Source organism: Cucumis sativus, chromosome 5, assembly GCF_000004075.3.
Source record: "Cucumis sativus cultivar 9930 chromosome 5, Cucumber_9930_V3, whole genome shotgun sequence".
In the NCBI taxonomy this organism is placed as follows: Eukaryota; Viridiplantae; Streptophyta; class Magnoliopsida; order Cucurbitales; family Cucurbitaceae; genus Cucumis; species Cucumis sativus.
In genome coordinates, this window is record NC_026659.2 from 1,049,955 (window position 1) to 1,072,441 (window position 22,487).

General features: G+C 33.8%; 5 protein-coding genes across 8 annotated transcripts; 4 read left to right on the forward strand and 1 right to left on the reverse strand.

Moving 5' to 3' along the window:
- Positions 1 to 403: 403 nt before the first annotated feature.
- On the forward strand, positions 404 to 5,808 carry LOC101204856. The gene is made up of 8 exons (XM_004143803.2): positions 404 to 752; positions 1,069 to 2,389; positions 2,590 to 2,680; positions 2,831 to 2,988; positions 3,095 to 3,146; positions 4,352 to 4,431; positions 4,512 to 4,605; positions 4,692 to 5,808. Exons 2-8 carry the CDS (start codon positions 1,217 to 1,219, stop codon positions 5,273 to 5,275), a joined length of 2,232 nt encoding a protein of 743 aa, XP_004143851.1. The 5' UTR covers positions 404 to 752; positions 1,069 to 1,216; the 3' UTR covers positions 5,276 to 5,808.
- A 2,369-nt stretch (positions 5,809 to 8,177) lies between these two features.
- Positions 8,178 to 9,248, forward strand: LOC101207994 (myb-related protein 308). The gene is made up of 2 exons (XM_004143899.3): positions 8,178 to 8,338; positions 8,429 to 9,248. Exons 1-2 carry the CDS (start codon positions 8,203 to 8,205, stop codon positions 9,073 to 9,075), a joined length of 783 nt encoding a protein of 260 aa, XP_004143947.1. The 5' UTR covers positions 8,178 to 8,202; the 3' UTR covers positions 9,076 to 9,248.
- Positions 9,249 to 9,587: 339 nt separating this feature from the next.
- Positions 9,588 to 14,547, reverse strand: LOC101205106 (methyltransferase-like protein 17, mitochondrial). 2 transcript variants are annotated; one of them, XM_004143804.3, is made up of 12 exons: positions 14,323 to 14,547; positions 13,961 to 14,226; positions 13,730 to 13,803; positions 13,517 to 13,611; positions 13,031 to 13,128; positions 12,740 to 12,823; positions 12,319 to 12,399; positions 12,151 to 12,234; positions 11,906 to 12,001; positions 10,803 to 10,882; positions 10,506 to 10,594; positions 9,588 to 10,337 (listed from the first exon to the last, which is right to left on the reverse strand). In XM_004143804.3, exons 1-12 carry the CDS (start codon positions 14,453 to 14,455, stop codon positions 9,991 to 9,993), a joined length of 1,527 nt encoding a protein of 508 aa, XP_004143852.1. In that variant the 5' UTR covers positions 14,456 to 14,547; the 3' UTR covers positions 9,588 to 9,990. The 2 variants fall into 2 exon arrangements, with proteins under 2 accessions (XP_004143852.1, XP_031742125.1); XM_031886265.1 differs by having other exon boundaries at positions 13,723 to 13,803.
- Positions 14,548 to 15,852: 1,305 nt separating this feature from the next.
- Positions 15,853 to 18,297, forward strand: LOC101205349. The gene is made up of 3 exons (XM_004143805.3): positions 15,853 to 16,091; positions 17,131 to 17,282; positions 18,060 to 18,297. Exons 1-3 carry the CDS (start codon positions 16,022 to 16,024, stop codon positions 18,075 to 18,077), a joined length of 240 nt encoding a protein of 79 aa, XP_004143853.1. The 5' UTR covers positions 15,853 to 16,021; the 3' UTR covers positions 18,078 to 18,297.
- A 791-nt stretch (positions 18,298 to 19,088) lies between these two features.
- On the forward strand, positions 19,089 to 22,144 carry LOC101205585. 3 transcript variants are annotated; one of them, XM_011656380.2, is made up of 8 exons: positions 19,089 to 19,195; positions 20,218 to 20,401; positions 20,502 to 20,613; positions 20,691 to 20,773; positions 20,925 to 20,988; positions 21,086 to 21,203; positions 21,621 to 21,775; positions 21,872 to 22,144. In XM_011656380.2, exons 2-8 carry the CDS (start codon positions 20,271 to 20,273, stop codon positions 21,965 to 21,967), a joined length of 759 nt encoding a protein of 252 aa, XP_011654682.1. In that variant the 5' UTR covers positions 19,089 to 19,195; positions 20,218 to 20,270; the 3' UTR covers positions 21,968 to 22,144. The 3 variants fall into 3 exon arrangements, with proteins under 3 accessions (XP_011654682.1, XP_031741113.1, XP_011654683.1); XM_031885253.1 differs by having other exon boundaries at positions 20,263 to 20,401; XM_011656381.2 differs by lacking the exon at positions 19,089 to 19,195 and having other exon boundaries at positions 19,202 to 20,401; positions 20,497 to 20,613.
- The last annotated feature ends 343 nt before the right edge of the window (positions 22,145 to 22,487 follow it).

A 22,487-nucleotide genomic window follows, 5' to 3' on the forward strand; every position in this document is an offset into this window, starting at 1 on the left:
ACAAAAACATATATGATCAATACATTCCTCGTGAAATCTTAAACCATTTATGAATATCCAATATCAATAGCAAATTAAAATTCAAAATCTCTTTAAAAAAATATTTATGATTTATGACCATAAAAGTATAGATAACATATTCAACATATTTCATAATTTTTCAATAATGAAACGATATTATTTCAAATTAGAATTTATTATCATAAATAACCGTGGCACGATCAAAGTTATTTCTAATCATTTACAAAGTCAATAATTTTAAATTTTATGGGACGTTATTAGAAATTACACTATTTCTTCCTACTCATAGTAAGAAAAGAGTAAAGAGTATGAATTGATAATATATGGTAAAGTAAAAGGTTGATAATTTAATTTTTGACCGAAAGAAGAGAGGGAGAAGAAGAAAGAGCGACTTGAAATTCCGTGTACTAAGATTCTCCACAAACAAGCTTTCAGCTTCCGCACTCCAATTGTTGTCACAGGCGGTGGCATCGAGGCGTTTTGCTTTGTTTTGCTTTGCTTTGCTTTGCTTTTTTTACTAGACCCCCTTTTTTTTTATTTTTTCTTTTGCATTTTTAGATTTTTCTCTCTCAATTTCCCCTCCGTTACCTTCCCTTTTCGTTTTCCCTCTTCTAGTTAACATCATCGCACAGTATTCTTTGCCTCCGCATCTGGTAACTCCTCCGAAGAGAAGAGTCCAAAGAGAGGAAGAGCCCCAGATGGGTTTGACCCGAGTTTTTGGGGTGACCCAGGTGAGAAAATCGCTTTATCTTCTCAATCAATGATCACTCATTTCAGTTTTATTCTTTAATTTCCCTTATTTTTCTTTAATTTATCTGATTTTGATTCTGGGGTTACTTTTTTCTTCTTCGATCTTCTTCAAGTTACTGATTTTCTAGCTTCTGTTTCGCTGGAGAGTCGTGATTGTGTTTACTGTGGTTGTTTTGGGGTTGGTCAATTTTGTGGACTGATCCAATGTTCCTGTTTTGATTATATTGATGGGTTTGTGAGCGTGGATCTAACGGTTTTCTTTTTGTTGTTTTTTGAATTCTTGAAAACGATGACCAGAGTTGGAGTCTATGTAGAACCTAATTGGGATTTGTTTAGCGTGTGCGACGGTTCAAACGGGTGGTTTCTGGCTTGGTGTTTATTCATCAAGTTTTAGTCAGGATGCCATGAATTTGAATCGTAGAAGAGGGGTCAATAGAGAGAAGAGATGATGGATTTGGTTTACTGTGAGGAAGAAATTGAAAGATTCTACGACACCCGCGAGGAGATTTCCTCTGTTTCTGATTGGGGATCTGATTGCTCTGAGAACTGCAGTACTAGTTTTGGGGATGATGGTGATATTCCTGAAAATTTAAGATATGTGGGATGGATAAGAAACCTGGAAAGTGTTTATGAGCGAAGAAACAAGTTCTTCAAATGGATGGGTTTGGATTTGGATCAGAATTTTGACAACACAGACGAAGAGGAAGGAGATTCATGGAAGGTTTATCGTGATAGAATCATAGAAGATTGTGGAACGGTGTTGAGACTTTCTGGGTCTGAAGGGGAGTTGTCTTCAAGTCTTACCATATCTTCCATGTCAAATGAAGCTCCAGAATCATCAGGGAATGTTGCTGTGGAGGAGAATCATGCTTGTACTATCCGGAATTTGGACAATGGGACCGAGTTTATTGTGGATAGTTTCCGCCAAGATGGGATGTTGAACATGTTACGTGAAGTTGGTTCAAACCGATCCTTCAGTTTTGATGAGTTTGAGAGAAACATTGGGCAGTCTCCCTTGGTTCAGCAACTCTTTCGCAAAAATGTTGAAAAGGCTGGGGTTATAGTCAATGCCAGGAAACAGGCAAAGAAGGGTTGGCTGAGAAAACTGGGTGCGGTGGCTTGTATTGTTGACAATGGGGAGGGCGCAATGAAAACCGGTGTTTCCAATTCATCATCTAAGGCAGGGATACAACAAGTTCGTGTTCATCCATATAAAAAACAATCCAAAGAATTGTCATCCCTTTTTGTGGGACAAGAATTTGAAGCACACAAAGGGTCAATTTCTACAATGAAGTTCAGTGTTGATGGGAGATACTTGGCTACTGCTGGTGAAGATGGTGTTGTGCGTGTGTGGCAGGTTCTTGAAGATGTGAGATTTGATAATTTCGACATTCACAATGTTGATCCTTCCTCTTTGTACTTCTCAATGAACCATTTGTCCAAATTAGACCCCTTGGATGTGCCAAAAGAGACCTTAGGCAAGACGAAATTGAAGAGATCATCAAGCACAGCCTGTGTAATTTTTCCACCAAAGCTATTTAGGATTTTGGAGAAACCTCTGCATGAGTTCTTGGGACACAGTGGCGAGGTCTTGGATCTATCTTGGTCAAAGAAAGGGGTCAGTATCATGAACCATCCTTTTATTGGCCTTTATTTGTACTTGTTTCTTCAATATGCATGCTTATGATTGCCATGAATCATGATGTCTCTAATGATACCTGTAATTTGTGTATTTCTTATTAGTATGTATATTTTACTCTTGATCTGATTTTTGCAACTGCCACTAATTTTTTTATTATGATTTTGTGTTCTATGCAGCTTCTGCTGTCATCTTCTGTTGATAAGACAGTACGTCTTTGGCAGCTGGGATGTGACACATGCCTAAGGGTTTATTGTCATAATAATTATGGTAGGCTTTCAGACGTACATATATAGTTCTTTGTTGAATGCTTTATTTCACATTAATGTAGATGAATGATTTATTTTTTCTGTTCTTGTTGTCCATATATTTTATTTCAATTGATTTTTTTCTTGATGATTTATTTGCCATCTTTTGCAGTAACATGTGTTAGTTTCAACCCTATAGATGAAAATCATTTCATAAGTGGCTCAATAGACGGTAAAGTTCGGATCTGGGAAGTTCTTGCTTGTCAAGTGATTGATTATATCGATATTCGGGAGATAGTAAGTGCAGTCTGTTACAGACCAGATGGAAAGGTTTGATATAGTTTTATCATTGTTATATTCTTTTGTCCACGTACCCCTCCAACCACGTCCTCAGTTTCTGTATTATCTCTTACCTTCTCACTATATCTGTTTGTAGGGAGGAATTGTGGGATCCATGACTGGAAACTGCCGTTTTTATAATATTATAGGTATGCATCTGCAACATTACACTAAACCAATTACATTTTTTTTTCCTTTTATGCTGGATAGTTGATTAGATATGCGTAGAATTCTTTGGAAATGCATAAGCTCTTCCTGTATTTGTGTAGTGAGAATGCATTTATAGCTGCAAGAAAAATTGAATTAGTGTTTGGGTGTGATCCAGGACTAAGAAATAGAATTATATGTTTGATATGTGAGTTTGCATTTGATAATTTTACTGGTTGCATGGTCCCAATCTTTGTTCCATTTTGTGGGGTCTTGGTGTGGGAGGAATAAATATAATCTTCTGGAGGTGGGAGAGATCTTATAACATCGTTTGGTCCCTTGTTTACTTCTTAGATTCTATTTTTTACAATGGGCTTTGGTGACAAGGCCCTTTTCTAATTACTCTCCAGGTCGTATTTTACTAAATTGGAGTCTTTTTTGTAGATCGTTGCTCACCTTTCCTTTTTTTATGGTCTTATTTTTTGCTCTTTTTTCTTTTTTCTTTTCCCCTCAAAGAGAGATTGTTCATTAAAAGAAATGCTAATTATAACCGCAAATGTTTTCTTTTTCCTTAAAAAAAAAATTATAACCATAAATGTAGGTGCAAAAAACCAGATTGCTACATTCTATTTTCTATTCCTTTGTACCATACAAATCTAGGCCTCTCTGCTTCAAACCCATAAATCCATTTTTATTAGAACTGCGAGCAAATTACCCTAGAAGAGATTCTCATCACTCAAGAATTATCTAATGAAGCTGCTACAAAGTGGATGAATATTTGAAAATCTGATTGTCCCTTAATACTCGCTTATGTACATATTCATCTCATCTCATCGCTGCTTGATGTTAAACATGGAAGTCATTTTATCAAATTATTTGATTTGTATAGTTACTGTCTTTTCCTTTAAAACAAATAAGACAGAGTGGAGGTAACTCTAGTTGTTGACACTTGAAAATGGTAGTGTGTTAACTCTTCAGGAACCCTTTTACTCTGTCAAAAATGGTGAATAGCTTGCTTTTAGTATGTTGTCTTTTAAGGTTTATGACTGAATAAATTGCTTTTAATTTGTTGTTTTTTAAGGTTTACGTCATTTGCCATTTGTATGATTGATTAGCTGTTATATTGCTGCTGTAGTGAAGAAAGCAATTAGATGAGAAAATGCTGCAGTTTTTCACCAGAAATTTATTACATATTTTATGGGTTCAGATAATAGATTGGAGCTGGATGCTCAGATATGCTTAAATGGAAAGAAGAAATCGCCTGGGAAAAGAATAATCGGTTTTGAGGTATTTAAATGACATCCAAAAGTCTTCCAAGCATGTCGGTTTTGTTCGCTTATGTATTAATATTATTTTTGGTTTTACAGTTTTCACCTAGCGACCCAAGCAAACTGATGGTCTGTTCTGCCGATTCGCCAGTTCATATAATTTCCAGGAGCGATGTCATTTGCAAATTCAAGGGTATGTTGATATGTTTCCTCTTTTGGTTTAATGCCAAAAAAGAAAATACAGATTCATTAACTTATTTTCCTGGTTTCTCTCTGTAGGTCTTCGTAATGGTGGAAACAAAATGTCGGCTTCTTTTACCTCAGATGGGAAGCATATTGTTTCAGCCAGTGAAGAAAACGTCTATGTTTGGAACTACAATTGCAAGGACAAGGCATCTCGGAAAAAGAAAATTTGGTCATCCGAAAGTTTCTTCTCTCGTAGTACGACAATAGCCATACCTTGGTCTGGTGTGAAAATCACACCTGAACCACCACTGTCCCCAACACGAGTTTGCGATACACCAGGAAGTATCCCTGAAATGGAGCCGAAGTACTCTGATGACGATGGTGATAGAGAACACAAGGTTCCATCATCATCACCAGATTGCTTCTCTCTAAGCCGGACTCTTTTTCCCGAGTTGCTAAAAGGAACTGCAACTTGGCCAGAAGAGAAACTTCATGATTCTAGCTCAATGACCCCTTCCCCTTCCCCTTCAATGTGCAAGACCGAGTTCAAGTTTTTGAAGAATGCATGCCAGAGCATGCTTAGCTCTCCGCACATGTGGGGTCTTGTGATCGTAACCGCTGGATGGGACGGACGAATCAGAACATTTCTCAACTACGGTTTGCCTATTCGGTTATGAGTCAGTTCGGTTTCAGGATTTTGCATTTGCTAGGTTTGTGATTATCCTTAGAAAGAGATGCCTTTAGTCAACAACAGCCTGCCAAATTAAGGGGGTTCATGAATTATGAACCACCCTCGAAGTAACGTTCCAACTTCAACAACGAGCTATGTTTCTACGATTTAGTTTAAATATCCCTTGCAGGTGGTCGTATTAATCTGGAAGGGGATGTCGGTATAATACAGGTTTTAATTATCATATACATGATTCTTTTATTTGTGAAAAGTGGGAGCCTGGTTTCAGGCAAATAGAAAGAAGAAAAGAAAAAACAAAAGAAGAAAGAAGAAAAGAAAAGAAAGTGAGGGAATTGGGTAATCAAAAGAGGCAATGGTCCTTCTGTTTTGAAATTGTGTAATAATTATTACATTACATTATGTGTATAATAGAGGCATCTATTTGGTGGGGCTTTTGCCTTTGCTGTCCCTAAATATGGATATTTGTGATTTTGTAATATTTCCATTCAATGAAGGAAATTGTCCTTTCATGTTTGAGCAGAATCTTTTATTTTTTATTTTTTATTTTTATTTTTTGTTCTTTTATTCAATTGTCTTTTGATTATATCACATTCATCTTTTTCTTCTCTCACCTCATTCATTTTCCTTGCAATTGGAAAGGATAGAAAATTAGACAGGATATTCCAAAAAATCATCTCAAGTAGTTTTCATTCAAATAAAATTTGAACTTCTTTCCCTAAGTAAAAACCACAAGGTGATCCAACGAAGATTCAGTTGGGGAAACAACTAAAAACTGTGTCAATCTCGACGAGAAAAGACTGAGAAAAACGAATTCTCAGTAGTTGTAAAAGATGAAAAGTCAGATTTGAGGTTATTTCTAAACAGAATAATTCCAAGTTAAACCTTTTGTTTTATAGGTTTGTCTTTATAGTTGAAATGGAGACAGTTAAAGTGTTCAAACTCTTAAAAATGCAATTTAGAGAGTAGGGTCCTCTTCTGTTTGACCAACCCAAACTCAAAACAGTCCAATTTATTTCTTTTCCAACCCAACACTCTCCCAAATCTAAATTTACAACATACCTCTAATTCAAAAAAATGAGTTAATCATATCCCAAAGTTGTCAAAAACAAATCATTTTGCTTTATTAAACAATATTTTATAGACAAAATAACAAGATTACTATCAAATCAAATGCTTCAAATAGAAAAGTATATATGAAGGATTCATAAACATTTGAAATTAAAGATTATTTGCTTCTTCTTTTGTCCATGAAAATGGAAAAGTTAGGGTTTTGATGCCATTTTTGGGACTCGGAAAATGCCTTCAAAAGTGTCATTAAATTGAAAGTGTAATGCCATATGCAGCTGTCAAAGAGTTATAGGGTTGGGTGGTTGAGCTTTGCCTTTCAAACATTACCCTACACTAAAATAATACACATTGCCCTTTCCAATTACTTTCTTTAAACTTCTTTAAATCATTTTCCCAAAACTTCCAAATCACTTTCTATTCTTATCACCATATTATTATTGTGTAGGGTAGGTTTCTATAACCTTACATGCCCTTCAATTTTACCCCTAGATTACTCTAGTGTAGGGTAAAGATTTACATACCATAGTTCATATAAATTGACCTAATAGTTGATGTATAAGTGTAAAGATTATTCTTTAATTTTGAGGTAAAATAACTTTACCTCTCCTCATTTCCCAACTTTAGTTTTTATGTTGGTATGAATGGAACAAGAACTAGAAATTTTTTTGTCAAATTTGTCAAATATATATATATATATATATATAGGCAAAGTAAACACAATCTTAAGAGTGGGGACTTCTATGATTCACTCAATTATGCACTTTGGGTGTGTTCTTAACATTATATTATTATATAACATTTGAGATTATTTATTTAACAAATAGTAATTTTTACCCCTTTGCTCAATTTGAGTTGGAAATATTTAGAAACAAACTATGAATTGTTTTTTTAAAGAACTCAGAAACAAAATGTCTAAAACTCTTTTTGAGTGTAACAAAATGTTTATATTTAGTTACAAATAAACTTCTTCTTTTTTCTCACAAGAATTATTTTGTAAATAGCAATAATTTTTCTAAAAATTAGAATTTGTGCTAGCTAGTTGAGTGTTAATTTTATCACTTATCTAAGTTTGAGTTTAAAATGTAATTTGTTTAAATCAAATGCTTAACTTAACTGGGAGTGATTCTATTAATTAAAATTAAGGGTTTGCTTGAAATTCAATTTCACTTCTATTTCTTTCTTTTTTTTCATAATCAATTGAATACTTTTATAAATATGAATATATTGTTTAAAATGTGTAATAATATATGCATACCAAAAATCATATAATGATATAAAATAATAATTCCACGAATATTTAGTTACCACTATTTTAAATATTTGTGAGGACATCCTCTATTGGATGATAATGGTTAAAATCATTTTTGTCATTTTTAAAATCCATCTAAAATTAATTGGAATGATACGAAAATTACAGTATAAAATTAATTTGGAATGATTTAACACATATTTCAAAACAATTTAGAAAGGTGATGATAGTTTTAAAATCACTTAACATACACTTTAACTCAGGTTGAAAAGATTTACAAATAAAATAAATTTAGATGTTGCGTAGGCGGCACCTATCTCCATGCAGTTTCGTGATAATCATTCAACCGTATAATTTTTTACTATGTACCAAATAGATGATGCATGAAATTGGGTGCAGCTCATTTTTGTATATACAAACACTGAAAACATAAAACACAATTTTGTTTTTTATCGAACGTCCCTTGTTTTCAAATTTCTACTTTTAGATGCATAATCAAATGCACTCGAATTTTCCCTCTTTTTTTCTCCTTTGTAGTATATATAAAAGAGACTATATTGGTGTAGTTAGTTCCCCATCTTTGTCTCCCAAAGAAAATGGGAAGAACATCATCATGTTGTTCCAAAGGAGGTTTACACAAAGGGCCGTGGACTGCTAGAGAAGATGCATTGCTTGTCAACTATATTCAACAAAATGGTGAAGGCCATTGGAGAGCTTTGCCTAAGAAAGCTGGTGAGTTTCCTTCTATTATTCTAATTAGCTTCAATTCTTTTTCTTAACTTCCTTTGATCTCCAAAATCATTTCTATCAATGAATATATAGGTCTGCTTAGATGCGGTAAGAGTTGTAGATTGAGATGGATGAATTATCTTCGACCTGACATTAAACGAGGCAACATAACAGCTGACGAAGATGACTTGATCATAAAGCTACATTCACTTCTCGGCAATCGTTGGTCATTGATCGCTGGTAGACTCCCCGGTCGAACTGATAACGAGATAAAAAACTACTGGAACTCCCACCTTAGCAAAAGGTTAGCAATAATAACCAAAGACAATGCAGGAGAGGCAAAGAAGGAAAGCAATGGAGAGACATCAAACACTAGAAAAGCAACTGAAGTTTGGTCGTTTTGCAACGACGATAACTTGAGCAATGGTGTAGGAAGTGAGCTTCTATTGTCATCGGGAAATCAAGGAGGCGAAGACGGTGGCAGCCGAGGTGGAGGTGAGACTGATCAGTTGGGTGTGAATGGAGATGAAGAGATTGTTGAAAAGGTGAAAGGTGGAAGGGAAGAATTGGAAGAAAGTGGGGATTTTTTTGGTGGGTGTGAAGGTTTGTATAAAGGGTTATCATGGAATGGTTCAGAAAGGATAGATGAAATTGAAGATGATTCATATCAACAACTACTCAACCTTGAGGGAGAAGATTACATTCAATTAGAGTCCTTCATTGATTACTTCTTAATTTGACTAAATTTCATCTCTCTATTGTATAGTTCATTTACTATATATATTATATCATATATATAGATATCCAGCTTGGGTTTTGATGGGAATATTCATGTTGGGTGATTATTAAATTATGTAGTACCCTGTACCTTCATTGGCTGAATTTTCTATTGCACATTGCAGATTCTGCTTCCCATTGATGTCATATGCATGGTAAAAAATGATAATTTTGTTCTTATTTTCAAGGATAAAAAATGGTCAAAATCATTTTAATGATAAAATTATTGAATCCTCAAACTCGAAGTTGTAAAAATTGTAACATTTCTATATGTGAAAGATTAACTTTTACTAACCGAAGGTTCAAGAAATGTAGCACCTCCTGACCTTACTTAAATTTAACTAATATATTAGACAATAAATGTATACATTTTTTCGAACTATTTAACTGTGTAGCAAAAGTTACACTTTATGAGCTATCAAACACAAGTTAATTTGGAAGACTGAATAATGTAACCAAAAATTAATATCGGCTCTTGAAATAATCCAGCATAGGCTCTTTCCAGATAAAGAAATCTACTACTTTAGGAAATAATCCAATTAGGTTTGGTTTCTGTTGTGAGCCTATGTGGCGCTGTGCTTGTTTCTTTCTTGTTCCCTATAGTTTCCTAAATCCATTCTCTCCTTACACCATTAATGAAACTAGCAATGTCCCACTCAAAGTTGAACATCAAATATAAATGAACTATAAATATCGAATCATCGATAAGAGATTAGATGTTTGAATCCATGTTGAACTCAAAGAAAAATACTATTGATGCCGATGATTTCACTCTCAAAATCAATGTAACTCAGTAAGCTTCTATACAGATGCTGATGTTGAAGAGGTTGAATAATTCATGGATGGATGGGGCGCCATGCCAGACATGAAAACAGAATTCAAAAAGGCCATAAATCACCCCAAATTGACTTACGAGCTTGATGGTGTAGAGTAGGATTCTGGCTTTGCGTTACAACAACTTGGTCAAACGAGCCCTCTGAGGCATCTCGTTTTGTCGATCGACAAATATTCATCGTTATGTGATTTCCTCTTCGTCTTGGTGAAAATACAATCCTGCCCCAACCACCACCGAGATCAGCAAGTGCTGGTTCTCCTTGTTCCTCTCCCTCTTCTTCTTCACCGTCATCAAGAACTTCAGTTTCCATGACATCAGAATCATATGAAACTGGATCCACTTCTTGGTATGGAACAACTTGAACTTGATTCTCCATCTTTAATAGATCCTCTGCCATTGTCAAAGTAGGGATGATAATCAATGGAACAAACGAACAATTTTAATGAAAATATAGGCAACCGAGATCAGTTTGAAGATTTTAGTGCCATTTTGTTCACTGGCTGGTTAAAAGAGAAATGAAAGATATATTATATTATGTTATGTTTATTTATTGTTCACCATAATCAATCTCTAGATCTTCTGGATTTCTTTTGGCATGCTGTTCCTTTAGTGTCTCAAATCTCATGCCATCGAGAGGCCACGGGTCCCTGGATAAAAAAGAAATGATGATAAAAAATGTTTATGGTTTTGGAAGTCAACAAGTAAATATCAAGATGAGGACATGAGGTTGGAGAAATTATATATTAAAAAACGGTTAACAAACATAACACCGTTTGAACGATCCAATTATATTATTAAGAGAACTGAAGCTCGGGAAGTTTGAGATTTTGAAAACAGAATATAAAATTAACTCACCGAGGACGTTGTCCACGCCTGAAAGCAACAAAAGAAAATTTCTCATCCTCAAAGCCTCTTAAAGATTCACCCTTGGAACGCTACACATTAGATAAAAGGTAAAATATAATAAGTAAGGGACAAGGGTGTCACAGATCCATAAATTTTATTAAACACCAAGGGCGAAGAACATTCAAGATCTACAATTAAAAAGATGGGAAAATCACTTTTCCCACAAAATCTGACTTAATTTCTTTTATAAGAAAAACTCAACATAACGAATTAAACGAATCTATGTAGTCTAAGAAATTTCTTGAATGGTAACCATAATTACGTAGTCAAAGAAATTTCTCGACATAACAAAGCAAATTTGATGTATGTGTTTAAATACTGCCCTTCTAGATGATTATTGGGCATTCATTATTATAAAGATACAAAACTGAGTGGTATAACTCAGGTATTTCAAGCCTCTAGCAACCAAGAAACCATCACCATAAAAGGATTTCAGTCAAGCAATTCAATAGACTGTGGTCACATTCAACCATCATGGGTTGGTCTAGTGGTAAAAAAGAGAATAGTCTCAACTATCACGGGTTCAATCCATAGTAACCACTTACCTAGAAATTAGTTTCCTATGAATTACATTGACACCCAAACGTTGTAAGGTCAAGCGGGTTGTCCTGTGAGCTTAGTCAAGGTGCGCGTAAGCTAGCCCAGACACTCACGGACAAAAGAATAAAAAAATAAAAAAGACGGTTGTCACATTCAACAATAAGAGGTGAGTGTAGGATCCAAAACAAAGAGGAAAAAAATTACCAGTAACAAACGCCACAGAGAGATTGAACACATGAAAATTGCAACGCCTTCTTAAAAAATGAAGAAATATCAATCTCCGTATACAGACTAGGAATTAAAAGTGCCGATATGGCAAGGATTGATATGAATAACTCTAAAAAGGAACTACAAAAAGGAAAAAATTAAATAACTGGTAAGAATTTTAAGTATAATAGTCCGGATGTAAACTATCTGCCTTAGCCTTCCAATTTCCCATCAATTTGAAGATAACATACAGCTAAAGACATGAAAGCTTAACATATAAGAAATTGTATGCTAAAAAGTGAAACCTTGTAAATTCGTTGTGTAGTTGTCCTTTCCAACCGCTGAACAAAATGGCAATACTTGCCAGATTTCTCTAATGGACATTTTCCATCATGAGGACACTGATTAAAAAGATAGATGGAGGAAGCACATAGTATTAGGCTGATTAGTACAATGGAAAAAAAGAAAAAGAAAAGTGTACATAAATCAAAAAAAGTATGCAGGGGTGCAGTATTTCAAAATTACAAAAACAAGGACCTGTTATACTCACAGGAGCAACTACATAAGCACCGCACGTTTGAGTTACCAAGTCCTTAGAAGCTATATTTTTCTTGTTTTCATTTTTCTTCCATTTCTATATATTGAGAAAAAACGAGCATTAATATAGAAAAAATAAAATATCAACTGTAAAATAGATGCAATAAAAATAACAACTTACTCTTTTTTCCATCCACAGTATATGAGATCGCATTTGAGAGATGATATTAGATCCTTGTGGTGTTCCAGGTTCAACCAAAACCTGAATCACATTCATATTTCATAAATTACATGAACATAAGTGGCACTTAAGACTCTTATCCCAAAAGAATACATTTAGGCCAGCAAAGACAAAACAGAAGAAAAGTTACACTTCAAGATAGGCAAAGGCAACACCAGAACCTTGCAAGAAATAAAGTTTTGGAAAAAAAAGTTCATACAATTTATGATATCTCATGATTGTAATATGTACTGCAAGAAAACGATTACCAGAACTTTTTCTTGGTACTCATAAAAAAAACCGTGCAGCCAAATTATAAGAGGACCACAACAAGTATCATAAAAAACTTGGTACACTTGATGGCCAGAGGTAAATTTTTTACCAGAACATCCTTTGTAAGATTCCAAAGCTGGCGTACTATGGTTACCCTGTCCTGCAATGATGGTATCTCTCCGAGAACATAAGACTTGATCATGATCCCACAGCATATAAGATGAAACATCAATTAGTACTCTGATCAATCGACTAAATTCCTAGATTTTTTTTGTATTTGCAGTGGTTTGGGAGATATAAACAAAAGAAAGGGAAAAAGAAAAAAGACAAAATCCAAGAGTTTCAAGCAAAAAAAATGTTCCATAAGGTACTGGTAAAGTATTTCAAAAGAGTTACTTACAGCAATGACAAGGTCATGTTCTCTCTCTGACTTACTAATATCTTTGTTAAGCGACTGAATGCTGTCATAACCATGAATAAGTGGCAAGTTCTTTAGGCCTAAAACAAATACAACGTGTAAATTTTGATGTAATTATGAGTAGAGTACTAAAACAAGTCTGCTACAAGAAAACTCAAAGAATATGAAATCTTCCTTATGTGGTCATCAAGACTTGAACAAACCCTCTAAGCCATTTGCTATACCTCATGACCCTAGTAGCCAACTAATTCTGATTACCATTTATCTGACAGCAATTCTATTAAAAGAAACCTGAGTATATTACTGACAAAAGGCAGAAACGGCCTCTAAGGACTAAAACTTCTAAAAGAGAGCTTCCAATTGATCTACAAATAAAAGTTGGTCTTTCACAATGTTCACTTAGTCTCACTGCGTATTACCAATTCAAAATTACAACTTGCAGCAAGAAAATTGAAAATTCCTCAATACCTTGAATCAAACTCTGCCCAGCACGTTGCATTGATTGCGATGGTTCTACTATATTAACTTTCTGTATAGAATGAGGCCAAACCTCTCGCAAAGCCCTAGAAAATTGAATTAGATCACTATGTAATTAACTATTATAGGCTTATGACAGTCCACGCATTCCATATCAAATAAATTAATAAAGTAGCCTGTGAAATCCAGTATATCACTTTTTACCAGAAACCTGAACCAGTCCCAGCACCAAAATCCAATACACTAGTTGGAGAGAAATCGGGTAGTCTTCTACGAACCTAGGAGCATAGCATGTATGAAAAAAAAATCAGAAAATCATTCCCAATCCATTAAGTTGTCATGTCCTAACAATTACACTCCATTTCTTAACTCTCTGAAGATGCAGATAGATAGTTTAATTTAATCCATTAGTAAGTAAGCAGAAACCTATTGCACCTCGTTAAGAACTCTGTAGCAAGCAGAGAAAACAGCAGGCATACGAGAGGCGACATAAGCAATGGTCTCATCATCTGTGTACTGAAAGCCAATATCACCATAGACGCTCTTAATCTTCCAGCGCTTGGACTGCTCTACGGATTTCAGAGGATCTTCAACAAGTTCCTTCGAAGTGGCTGCTGCCAGCTGCAGATTAACATCCTTGATGCCACTGAATGATTGAGACAGCCTCAACACCTTCCTCTTCAAGTGAGACACTTCATGGTCTGGAAAAAAACAGAATCAGGAACAAAGATTAATACAAAAACACACACACACACAAACGCAAGCTGCGAGGAGGAAATGAATAGGAGAAGTGTAACCTCGAAGGTACTTCTTGATGGCACGGCGGAGTCGGACTGGGACGACGAGGCAACCCTGTGATTGTTTGGCGGCGGAGCGGAGAATCTCCGGCGTGAGTACTTTTTGAGATGATTCTTGTAGTAGAGACGCCATTGTCGATCACGATGACGGACTGAGAAGCCACGAAAGGTTTTACCGACTTTTGGGTTTTAAGAGTTTTAGGGCTCAATGGTCCAATCCAACAAAGTTTTTCTTTTAAAGAACAAATAAGATAATTTTTACCCATCAAACTGCTAACCATTTTTATTTCAACCGTCATATATATTTCTATTGCTAACAGATATTCATAAAATTTTATATTTTACCTAATAATAGAAAGAAAAATTGTGCTAATATCTAATTAACAGTTTCTTTAACACGCAAATTTTATAGTTTAAGAATACTGTTAGTATGAGATGTGAGTATTTTTAAAATGATTGTCAAAGTTGAAAGATGTTATAGATAATTTAACTTTAAATAGTTTATAAATACTTCAAACATACATGATAGTTTAATTTCCATCACGGAGTTATACAAAAATAAGCGAACATCTTTTATCATGGAGTAATTTAATAAAGATATTTGATCTATTAATTTATCGACATACAAATGTAAGCAATCTCACTTAAACTAGACATTGTTTTTCATAATATAAATTGGCGAGTGCAATACCTCCTTCGAACAAATTATTGTATATTTCTAATAACAAAAAAGAAACATTTTTCACATCTAAAATCTTAAAGAAAAACACATGTAAATAAATTAGACATGTCAAAACTTGAAAAGGAAGAGACAATGCAAATGATTAAAGAAATCAAGGAAGGAGTTCAAAGAAAAAAATTTGTTTCATACACATGCAATGTAGCGTAGTGTAGTCCATTTAAGCATGGAATCAAAACTACTAAAAAGAATTATAGTACTCCATTATTGTATATGATACTTACTGTGTTGTTTATATGAAAAATCAGATTGGGTTATAAGACATTCTCAACCCAACCCATATTATCAGCTTGACAGTCTTATATAAGTTTGTAAAATATGAGTTGAGTTTAGGGTTGTATAGTTTATTTCTTTCTAGTTTCGAATGGTTATAAAATTTCAAAATTGGTATATTTAAATTTCAAACCTACATAATTCAAAATTTATATATTTAATTTAATTTTTTTATTAAATAATATATATTATATTAATTCGGTTGGGTTGGGTTTAACCGAATTTTTCAACCCTTCAATCCAAGACCCAACCTGACAAAATCAATTTTTTAAAACTCAACTCATATTTATAAAGGTTTGGTAGTTCGATTTATTCAGATTCAACTCATATTCTTACCCTTATGTTGTTATTATATGTTACTTTCATTAAACATTTAACACAGTTATTAGATGATATATTATTTTATTTAACAAAAACTAGATAACGTTGTGAATATTTATTTTTGTGGCAAGAATAATATTCCAAAAACTAAATAGAATAAAAATATTAAAAAAAGAAACATATTTTTCTTATAAGTTTTCTTATTTCAACAAAAGTTAGGAATTTTTAAACATTGGTTTAGAGCTATAAAAGCACAGTCAAGTTGCACCGCGTTGGTTCCCTCGTCGCCATTTGCTTCAAATCGCCGTCGCTTTCACGAAGATCTTCCTCAATACCACCAAGAAAACCGACCAACCGCCGATCGATATGGGTGGAGCTCAGGCCATCAAACGGATCCCTCGCATCAAGTTCCCTAAACGACATCTCAGCTCCTCTGGTCCGCTTCCGTATTCCCTTTCTCCTCACTACTCTTCCTTATTTGATCGACGTTCTTCCTCCAACTAAGCAAGTATTGGATACCCATATGAAAATCATCGTCCGTGTTTGTTTTTTTTCACCTTTTTTGCGCTTTTGTTTGTATTTGATCGTCTCCCTGTTCTTCCTTCCGTTGAATCTTGACTTGTTCTTTGGCTTAGTCCTGTATGTATTTATAGCTTTGATTCTGTTTTCTTGTCGTTTGTGCTATCGTTTAATTGCTTTGAGTTGGGGTTTTCTCTCTAGTTCGTTTAGATGTTTACCGGGTTTAGCTTGTTAATGGAGAAGCTCGTGCATTTATGTGAACCGATGTAGGGACCAAAGATTTTTCTTCTTTTTGATTTATTGGTTTTTATCTTCTGTCTGCTTGCTTATTGTTGCTTTCTCTACATTTGATTAGCATTTTGTTAACCTACGCTTTGAAATGTAATGACCCAGATTAGTAATCCAAGCCTCAAATACTTTAGAATGAAACTTGATTATAAAAAGTGGAGAGGAATGGATTTTGTGAGAATTTCAAGTTGACTCAATAGATTTTGTTTATTTGAAGAGTTTTATATGAGTGGGAAGTTGATTTTAGGCCTTTTATGCTTCTATTAAAGCCTTAATATCTTAGGATGACACTTGGAATGCTTAGAACGGAGGCTCATGTACTACTACTTATTTTTTGTTCGGCCAAAATGCATATCTTTATTGTATCTTGGCCTAAATGTCTATTGCCTATTGCTATTCAATGAAATCTATCCGACAAGTCCGTTTACCTAACACTACTATATCTTTGAAAATAAATAAAAAAGAAAGAGTTTGGCCATGTATTGGACTTGTTTATTTCTGGCTAATTTGATTTAACAAACACGATCCTGATGCTGTTGGACAATCGTTGATGAGTTGAAGCATCCTATAATAAATTGATTGATGAATTATGCCCTTTAGATGTGTTTTCTAAAGTTATGATATCAGTCATTTTATAGAAGTAGTAATTACTGAAGAAAGTTTTACAGGTTCTACTTCCAAGACTCCATCTAGCCATGGGGGGGATGATCATGTTTTCTTCTCGTCTTTAGAAAAAGATGCTTCCAAAACTGTTGGAGGAAAAGCCTCTCTTCAGCCTAAAAGGACACCCTTGTCCAATGAGGAGATTGAGGCTATTTTGGTAATATAACTTATTCCCATTTGGTGGTTGTTTACTTGCTTTTATCACTGCTGATTGATCTGCTGTTTCTAATGATGCAATGTACTTCAAGCATTCAATTTGGACTTTTCTTATTGCAAGAGAAGGAAACTAATCACCATGAGATACAAACCTTAAACCTTAGAAAATGTCATATGTTCTTATTGTGTGCTTTCACATGAGCAACATTATCAATTAAATGACTAGCAGACTAGGGAGTTGAAGTCATGAATCATTTGTTCGTGGTTAGAAAGTTGTGTTTAGCTCATCATAGTTTTTTCGTTCATGAAACAAGGAGTTGATGACTTTTGTCGAGTATTATACACTTCGCTTGGTTGTGGAGATGTTCACTTCTAGAACGAGCACTTTAGTCTGACTAGCTTGTCTATATCTAACACTCATTGGACATGCACTTGATATCTTTTAGTGCAATTGACGTGTCTAACGTTAGTTATTTAAAGTCAAAATAGGTCAAATATTTGTTAGATATGCATTGAACACAATAAGTATTTTAAACACAAAAGTAAAATACATCAAACTAATTTTTCAAGCATACTTTTGTCATGTCCATATCCTAAACTTTAGAAAGAAAGATGATATGCTGTCGTGTTCGTGTTGTATCATGTTAGCATTGCTTGTATACCCCCACCTATCAAATCATTCCAGATTTTGATCTCTTGAATGGTCCTTCTATGAATCATTTATTCCTTATGCTTTTTGGTGGGATTTTTTACTCATAATTCTACAACTTATTTGCAGTTGGGTGGCTGCATCTGATGAGCTTTGAGGGTGAATAATACTATGGTTGTGGTCATTCTTTTCTTCCTTTTCAAGTTATAGTTTTCATTTGTGTACTTTGAATCATATCATGTCAATACATTTTGCAGCTTTGAAGACTCAATTTTATTCTTTATTCTTGTGGTGTTTACTAAACCAATATTGTAACTTTTTTATATTAAAATATCATGTCAGAGGTGGTTTGATTTTAGTCCTTTTACTCTTTAGTCTATGAACTTAACAAAAAAAAATGTTGAATTTAGACTTTACTATAACTTTTCTTCATTACCTTTTATTTTTTATTAGCATTTTCATCCTAAAATTTATATACCATGAAAATTATTGTGATTAATTAATAATTGTAGAAAAATTAATGTACAAGATGACTTATTATTATTTTACAATAGGTGCTGTGATGCTGCCAACGAAGGGATGGGTCTTGTCAAGAATAATTATGATAGATTTTCTTTTTTAATAGTGTATAATTTATTTTATTTAATAAACTTAAATTATATATCAAAGACATTTTAAGTTATCAAAGAATTTGTTATATTTGATTAATAATACCAAAAAAAGAAAAATTGAGAGAGAGAAACGTGTTCCAAAACAAAAGATATTTGCATTAAAATAAATTATGATAATTGATATTATACTTAATACTCTATCCACCGGATCAATCTAGAGAATTATTCACTCATTTGGATGTGTTTGAAATATATATTTAAGTGTTTAATATAAAAAATAATTGAAGGGTTTGACAAAAAAATTTTTTATTAAAAAGGTAATTTTTGAAAGATGATTTTTAATGGGTAGAGATGGAACATAATTGAATTAATAAAATATCCACAAAAGTTGAGGAATTCTTATTCCCAACGGAAGGAAATTAGTAATTTTGAAAGATGTGAGAAAGTGTGATGTGTCATATTCATAAATTAACTTAAGCATTAAGCTAATTTTCAAAACCCAGATTATGAGTTAGAGGGTAGTATGGTCTTTTCGTAACCAATTTATCATGATCAAAAAAGGCGCACAACTACTGTACCCAAACATAAAAATGGAATCTTTTTTTTTCTTTTTCCATTCAGTGGTCAAACGAGGCTACATTTCGTGAACTACAGGTACGAAAGTTTTCATTTTTCTTTTCATTTTCTTTCTTTTTTGTGTGTGTTTAATTCTAGAAGTTGCTCTAAAATCCCTTTGCCAATTTGTTTGTAGTTATAGCAATTCTTTGTTGTTTGATGAACTGATGAACATCCAAATTCCCCCTGGAAATTGTTGCTTTTTCTAGCTTTGTTTTGAGAATCACCCTTTTATCATGGTGATTTCTGGGTTTTCTTGAGATTCTGGCGAAGTCTTGATTTTTTCCACTGTTCTTGCTTTTGAGTCAAGTAATGGGTGATTTAGATTAGCCATGATCTGAGCTTAATTAGGGAGTTTTTGTTTGTAATGCGATCTGTGTGCTCTTTTCTAGCTTTTGACTGAATAGATTTAGAGACAAGGAAATAGAACAAGTAGGAAGCAAAAAAAAAAAATTAATTCAGGGTTTGCAGGGATATTATTTAGGACTGGATTGGTATTGATTTCATTTATAGTTTTCTGTTACTTGTACTTTTCTTAAGCTCATGAGTTGTAGAGATTTTTATTTATACGTTTTGATGGTTTTTCTGTTGTTGATTGGGGGGGTTTTCTTTCTCTACTTATATGGATGTTGAACTATTATCTCTTGTTTGCATTCATATTCATTAAAGAATTATATAATGAAATGAAGTGTAGCTTAGTCTTAGTGAATTCAGTTTCTTGGCCTTTTGAATTAGTCATAGAGTTATATTTTTTAACGTGGTAATCCTTGACTAACTAAGTTCAAAAGATTTTTATGTTATTTATTAAATTATTTTCCTAACAGAAAGAAAAGAAGAGAGAAAAAGAACCCTATTGGTGGAAGTTGGAAATGGAAAAAGATTTAAGTTACCTTGTCCCTAAAAATAGTAGTTTTGGTTAAAATGATTTCATTTCCAGTTAAAAGTATCATTTCTTTTTAAATTGCCATATTCTTCCTAAAGTTTCTATAAATGGAATTTTCAGATCAAACTAAAACAAGCCCATTCTTAATTAGGAGTAAAGTTTCTCTTTTTCTTTTTAGCAACCATTCTCTCTTTTGTTGTGCAACTGCTTCTCCAAGTTACAGCCATCTTAATGGATGATACCTCCACAAGGATAAAGTTCATTCCAGATCACTTTCAAGTTTCACCTTCCAATTCAGACTGTTCTGAAAATAGTACCCCATCCTCATCCACAGAACACCCAAGAGTAAACGATTCATCGAGGTACTTGTTTCCGACTTAGAGATAGGAGTGAAACTAAGAAAATTTCAGGAAAAAGGACAACTGATAATTTTGATATTCGTCTTGATCTGTTGTAGGATAGGTCACATGACCATTCTTGGACTCGACGAAAACTAAGAAGTGCTGCATTCATGTTGAACTTGCTTAGTCTCCGGCGACTGTCGTGGGGTTCGGGGAGTGATGGTCAAGAAAAGGTCACCAGTTATACATGTTTGCAAAGTTATTTGGTTCAAATTTTCATCCATCACTTAAATGAATCTTCAAATTGCAGGTTGTGCTGAGTGCTGTGGAATTAGCGACATTGCGGTCCGAGATTGCTGATCTTGAAGAGCGGGAAGCTCACCTAAAAGCTCAGTAAGGAAATCCTTAATCTTGAAAGCTTTTTGGATGTGCCTTCAACAACTTCATTTTTTTTCCTATGTTCAAGTAACCAGTTCTACTTGATTCATGGTTTTTCTTGCAGCTAGAACCGTAGGAAATTTCACTTATATTTTTTTCTGAACAGGTTGGAACACATTGATGAACTTTTGCGATCTGCTCGTCTTTCGGGCTATTTGTACATTCGAACTGTATTCACACTCCTCCTATCTTCTTTCAACACTTTGAATGTTCACTGTAACTTCTGTTCTGTTGTACTACATCAAATGGTTTTTTTGTGTCTTCCAGAGGTGGGAAGCCCTACCAGGAGAACCTCCACCTATCGATGATACCGATGTTGACGATTGGCTACCCCGCTTTGTTGTGTTACATGGAAAGTGTATATATTTCTACTTATCATCTACAGGTATTCCAACTTCCTGGCTGATAATTCATGTTACATCTACTGGAAGCCAATATCATTTTTTTAACACCTCTGGTTAATACCAATATCTCTAGATCTTATTGCAATGGAACATAATCGTATACATTTTTGTCCAATGAATATATTCTCATTTTGGCCTTATAAAAATACCAAATTTCAACTACCTATCTCAAAACTATTCCAACTTTAAAACACCATACGTGGCATAGTGCAATGTTTCAATGGGATAATTTTGGGAAAAAACGTATAATGTGAGTCTTTTTAGTACTACTGTAGTACTGTTTTTATTATCTGAGAAACAGAATTCTTGTTGAAGTTTAGAACAGTCAACTTATTTTGATATACCTTAGGCCTTCTTTTATCCATTCGCTAATGAAATCAAACAACTTTTATGGTCAGATATTAGCCCTCAGGATTCCACCCTTCTATCTGACATCGTTGAAGTGGGTTCTCTGCCGAGCATTACACGCGAAGATGAAGATGTGAGTTATGCATTCTACATTTCAACTCGTCAAGGGCTGCGTTACGAATGCTCGAGTATTTCCAAGATTCAGGTATTTCCAAGTTGTTTCAGATAGTTTTGTGCTTGAGTTGAACATGGTAAGGTAGTGCTGGTCGTTAGTTTGAGATTTAAAACCTTTTTTTGTCAGGTGGACTCTTGGTTATTGGCTTTGCAGGATGATTGCAAGATAGGATGTGGAAATGAAACTTCTAGTTCAAATAATGGAAGTATTAATTTGAAGTAATTAAGTATGGTTAACACATTTTTAGCAGAAATTTGTGCAGAAGACTTTCTTTTTCTTTTTTTCCCCATTTCTTTTTGTACATAATATTGTTTCATATGAATTTGGAATTTATCTTAAATTTAAACAATCATATAAGATTTGGAGGATTTACTCTACTCCCAAATGTCATTCATAAAAGAGAGATCAGAAGGTTCCAAAACTCTCAAACAGAGCAACATTTGTTTGAACATTTCTTTTTCTGATACGTTTTAAAACTAAGGCTTTTCATTATGCATTGGAGAGCTAAAGAGTTGGAGAGATGTAAACATTCTATTGTGAAAAAAAAATATATCGAGGGGCTTGTTTTGTAGAGGGAAAAAAAAGTTCAAAGGATAGCTTAAAATCTGAAAGAGAGAGAATAAGTCAGATATATTTCTTACTAATATTATAAAGGTTAAAAAAAGTCATTTTCAATTTCTCTAATTTAGAGTTATTTATTCGTATAATAAAATAAATTAAAATATTTAGAAACAAATATTGA

Bases quoted from the DNA above. Each gene is read 5' to 3' on its own strand.
- LOC101205106 (XM_004143804.3), bottom strand. From the start codon at position 14,455: ATGGCGTCTCTACTACAAGAATCATCTCAAAAAGTACTCACGCCGGAG. The intron at 13,804-13,960 runs GTGCAATAGGTT...CTATGCTCCTAG, and splicing joins GCTACAGAGTTCTTAACGAG to GTTCGTAGAAGACTACCCGA. The intron at 10,595-10,802 runs GTGAGTTAATTT...TTTTTTATCCAG, and splicing joins AGGCGTGGACAACGTCCTCG to GGACCCGTGGCCTCTCGATG.
- LOC101207994 (XM_004143899.3), top strand. From the start codon at position 8,203: ATGGGAAGAACATCATCATGTTGTTCCAAAGGAGGTTTACACAAAGGG. The intron at 8,339-8,428 runs GTGAGTTTCCTT...ATGAATATATAG, and splicing joins AGCTTTGCCTAAGAAAGCTG to GTCTGCTTAGATGCGGTAAG.
- LOC101204856 (XM_004143803.2), top strand. From the start codon at position 1,217: ATGATGGATTTGGTTTACTGTGAGGAAGAAATTGAAAGATTCTACGAC. The intron at 2,390-2,589 runs GTCAGTATCATG...TGTTCTATGCAG, and splicing joins TATCTTGGTCAAAGAAAGGG to CTTCTGCTGTCATCTTCTGT. The intron at 2,681-2,830 runs GTAGGCTTTCAG...CATCTTTTGCAG, and splicing joins TTATTGTCATAATAATTATG to TAACATGTGTTAGTTTCAAC.
- LOC101205349 (XM_004143805.3), top strand. From the start codon at position 16,022: ATGGGTGGAGCTCAGGCCATCAAACGGATCCCTCGCATCAAGTTCCCT. The intron at 16,092-17,130 runs GTCCGCTTCCGT...AAAGTTTTACAG, and splicing joins ACGACATCTCAGCTCCTCTG to GTTCTACTTCCAAGACTCCA.
- LOC101205585 (XM_011656380.2), top strand. From the start codon at position 20,271: ATGGATGATACCTCCACAAGGATAAAGTTCATTCCAGATCACTTTCAA. The intron at 20,614-20,690 runs GTCACCAGTTAT...TTCAAATTGCAG, and splicing joins GGAGTGATGGTCAAGAAAAG to GTTGTGCTGAGTGCTGTGGA. The intron at 21,204-21,620 runs GTATTCCAACTT...TTTTATGGTCAG, and splicing joins TTTCTACTTATCATCTACAG to ATATTAGCCCTCAGGATTCC.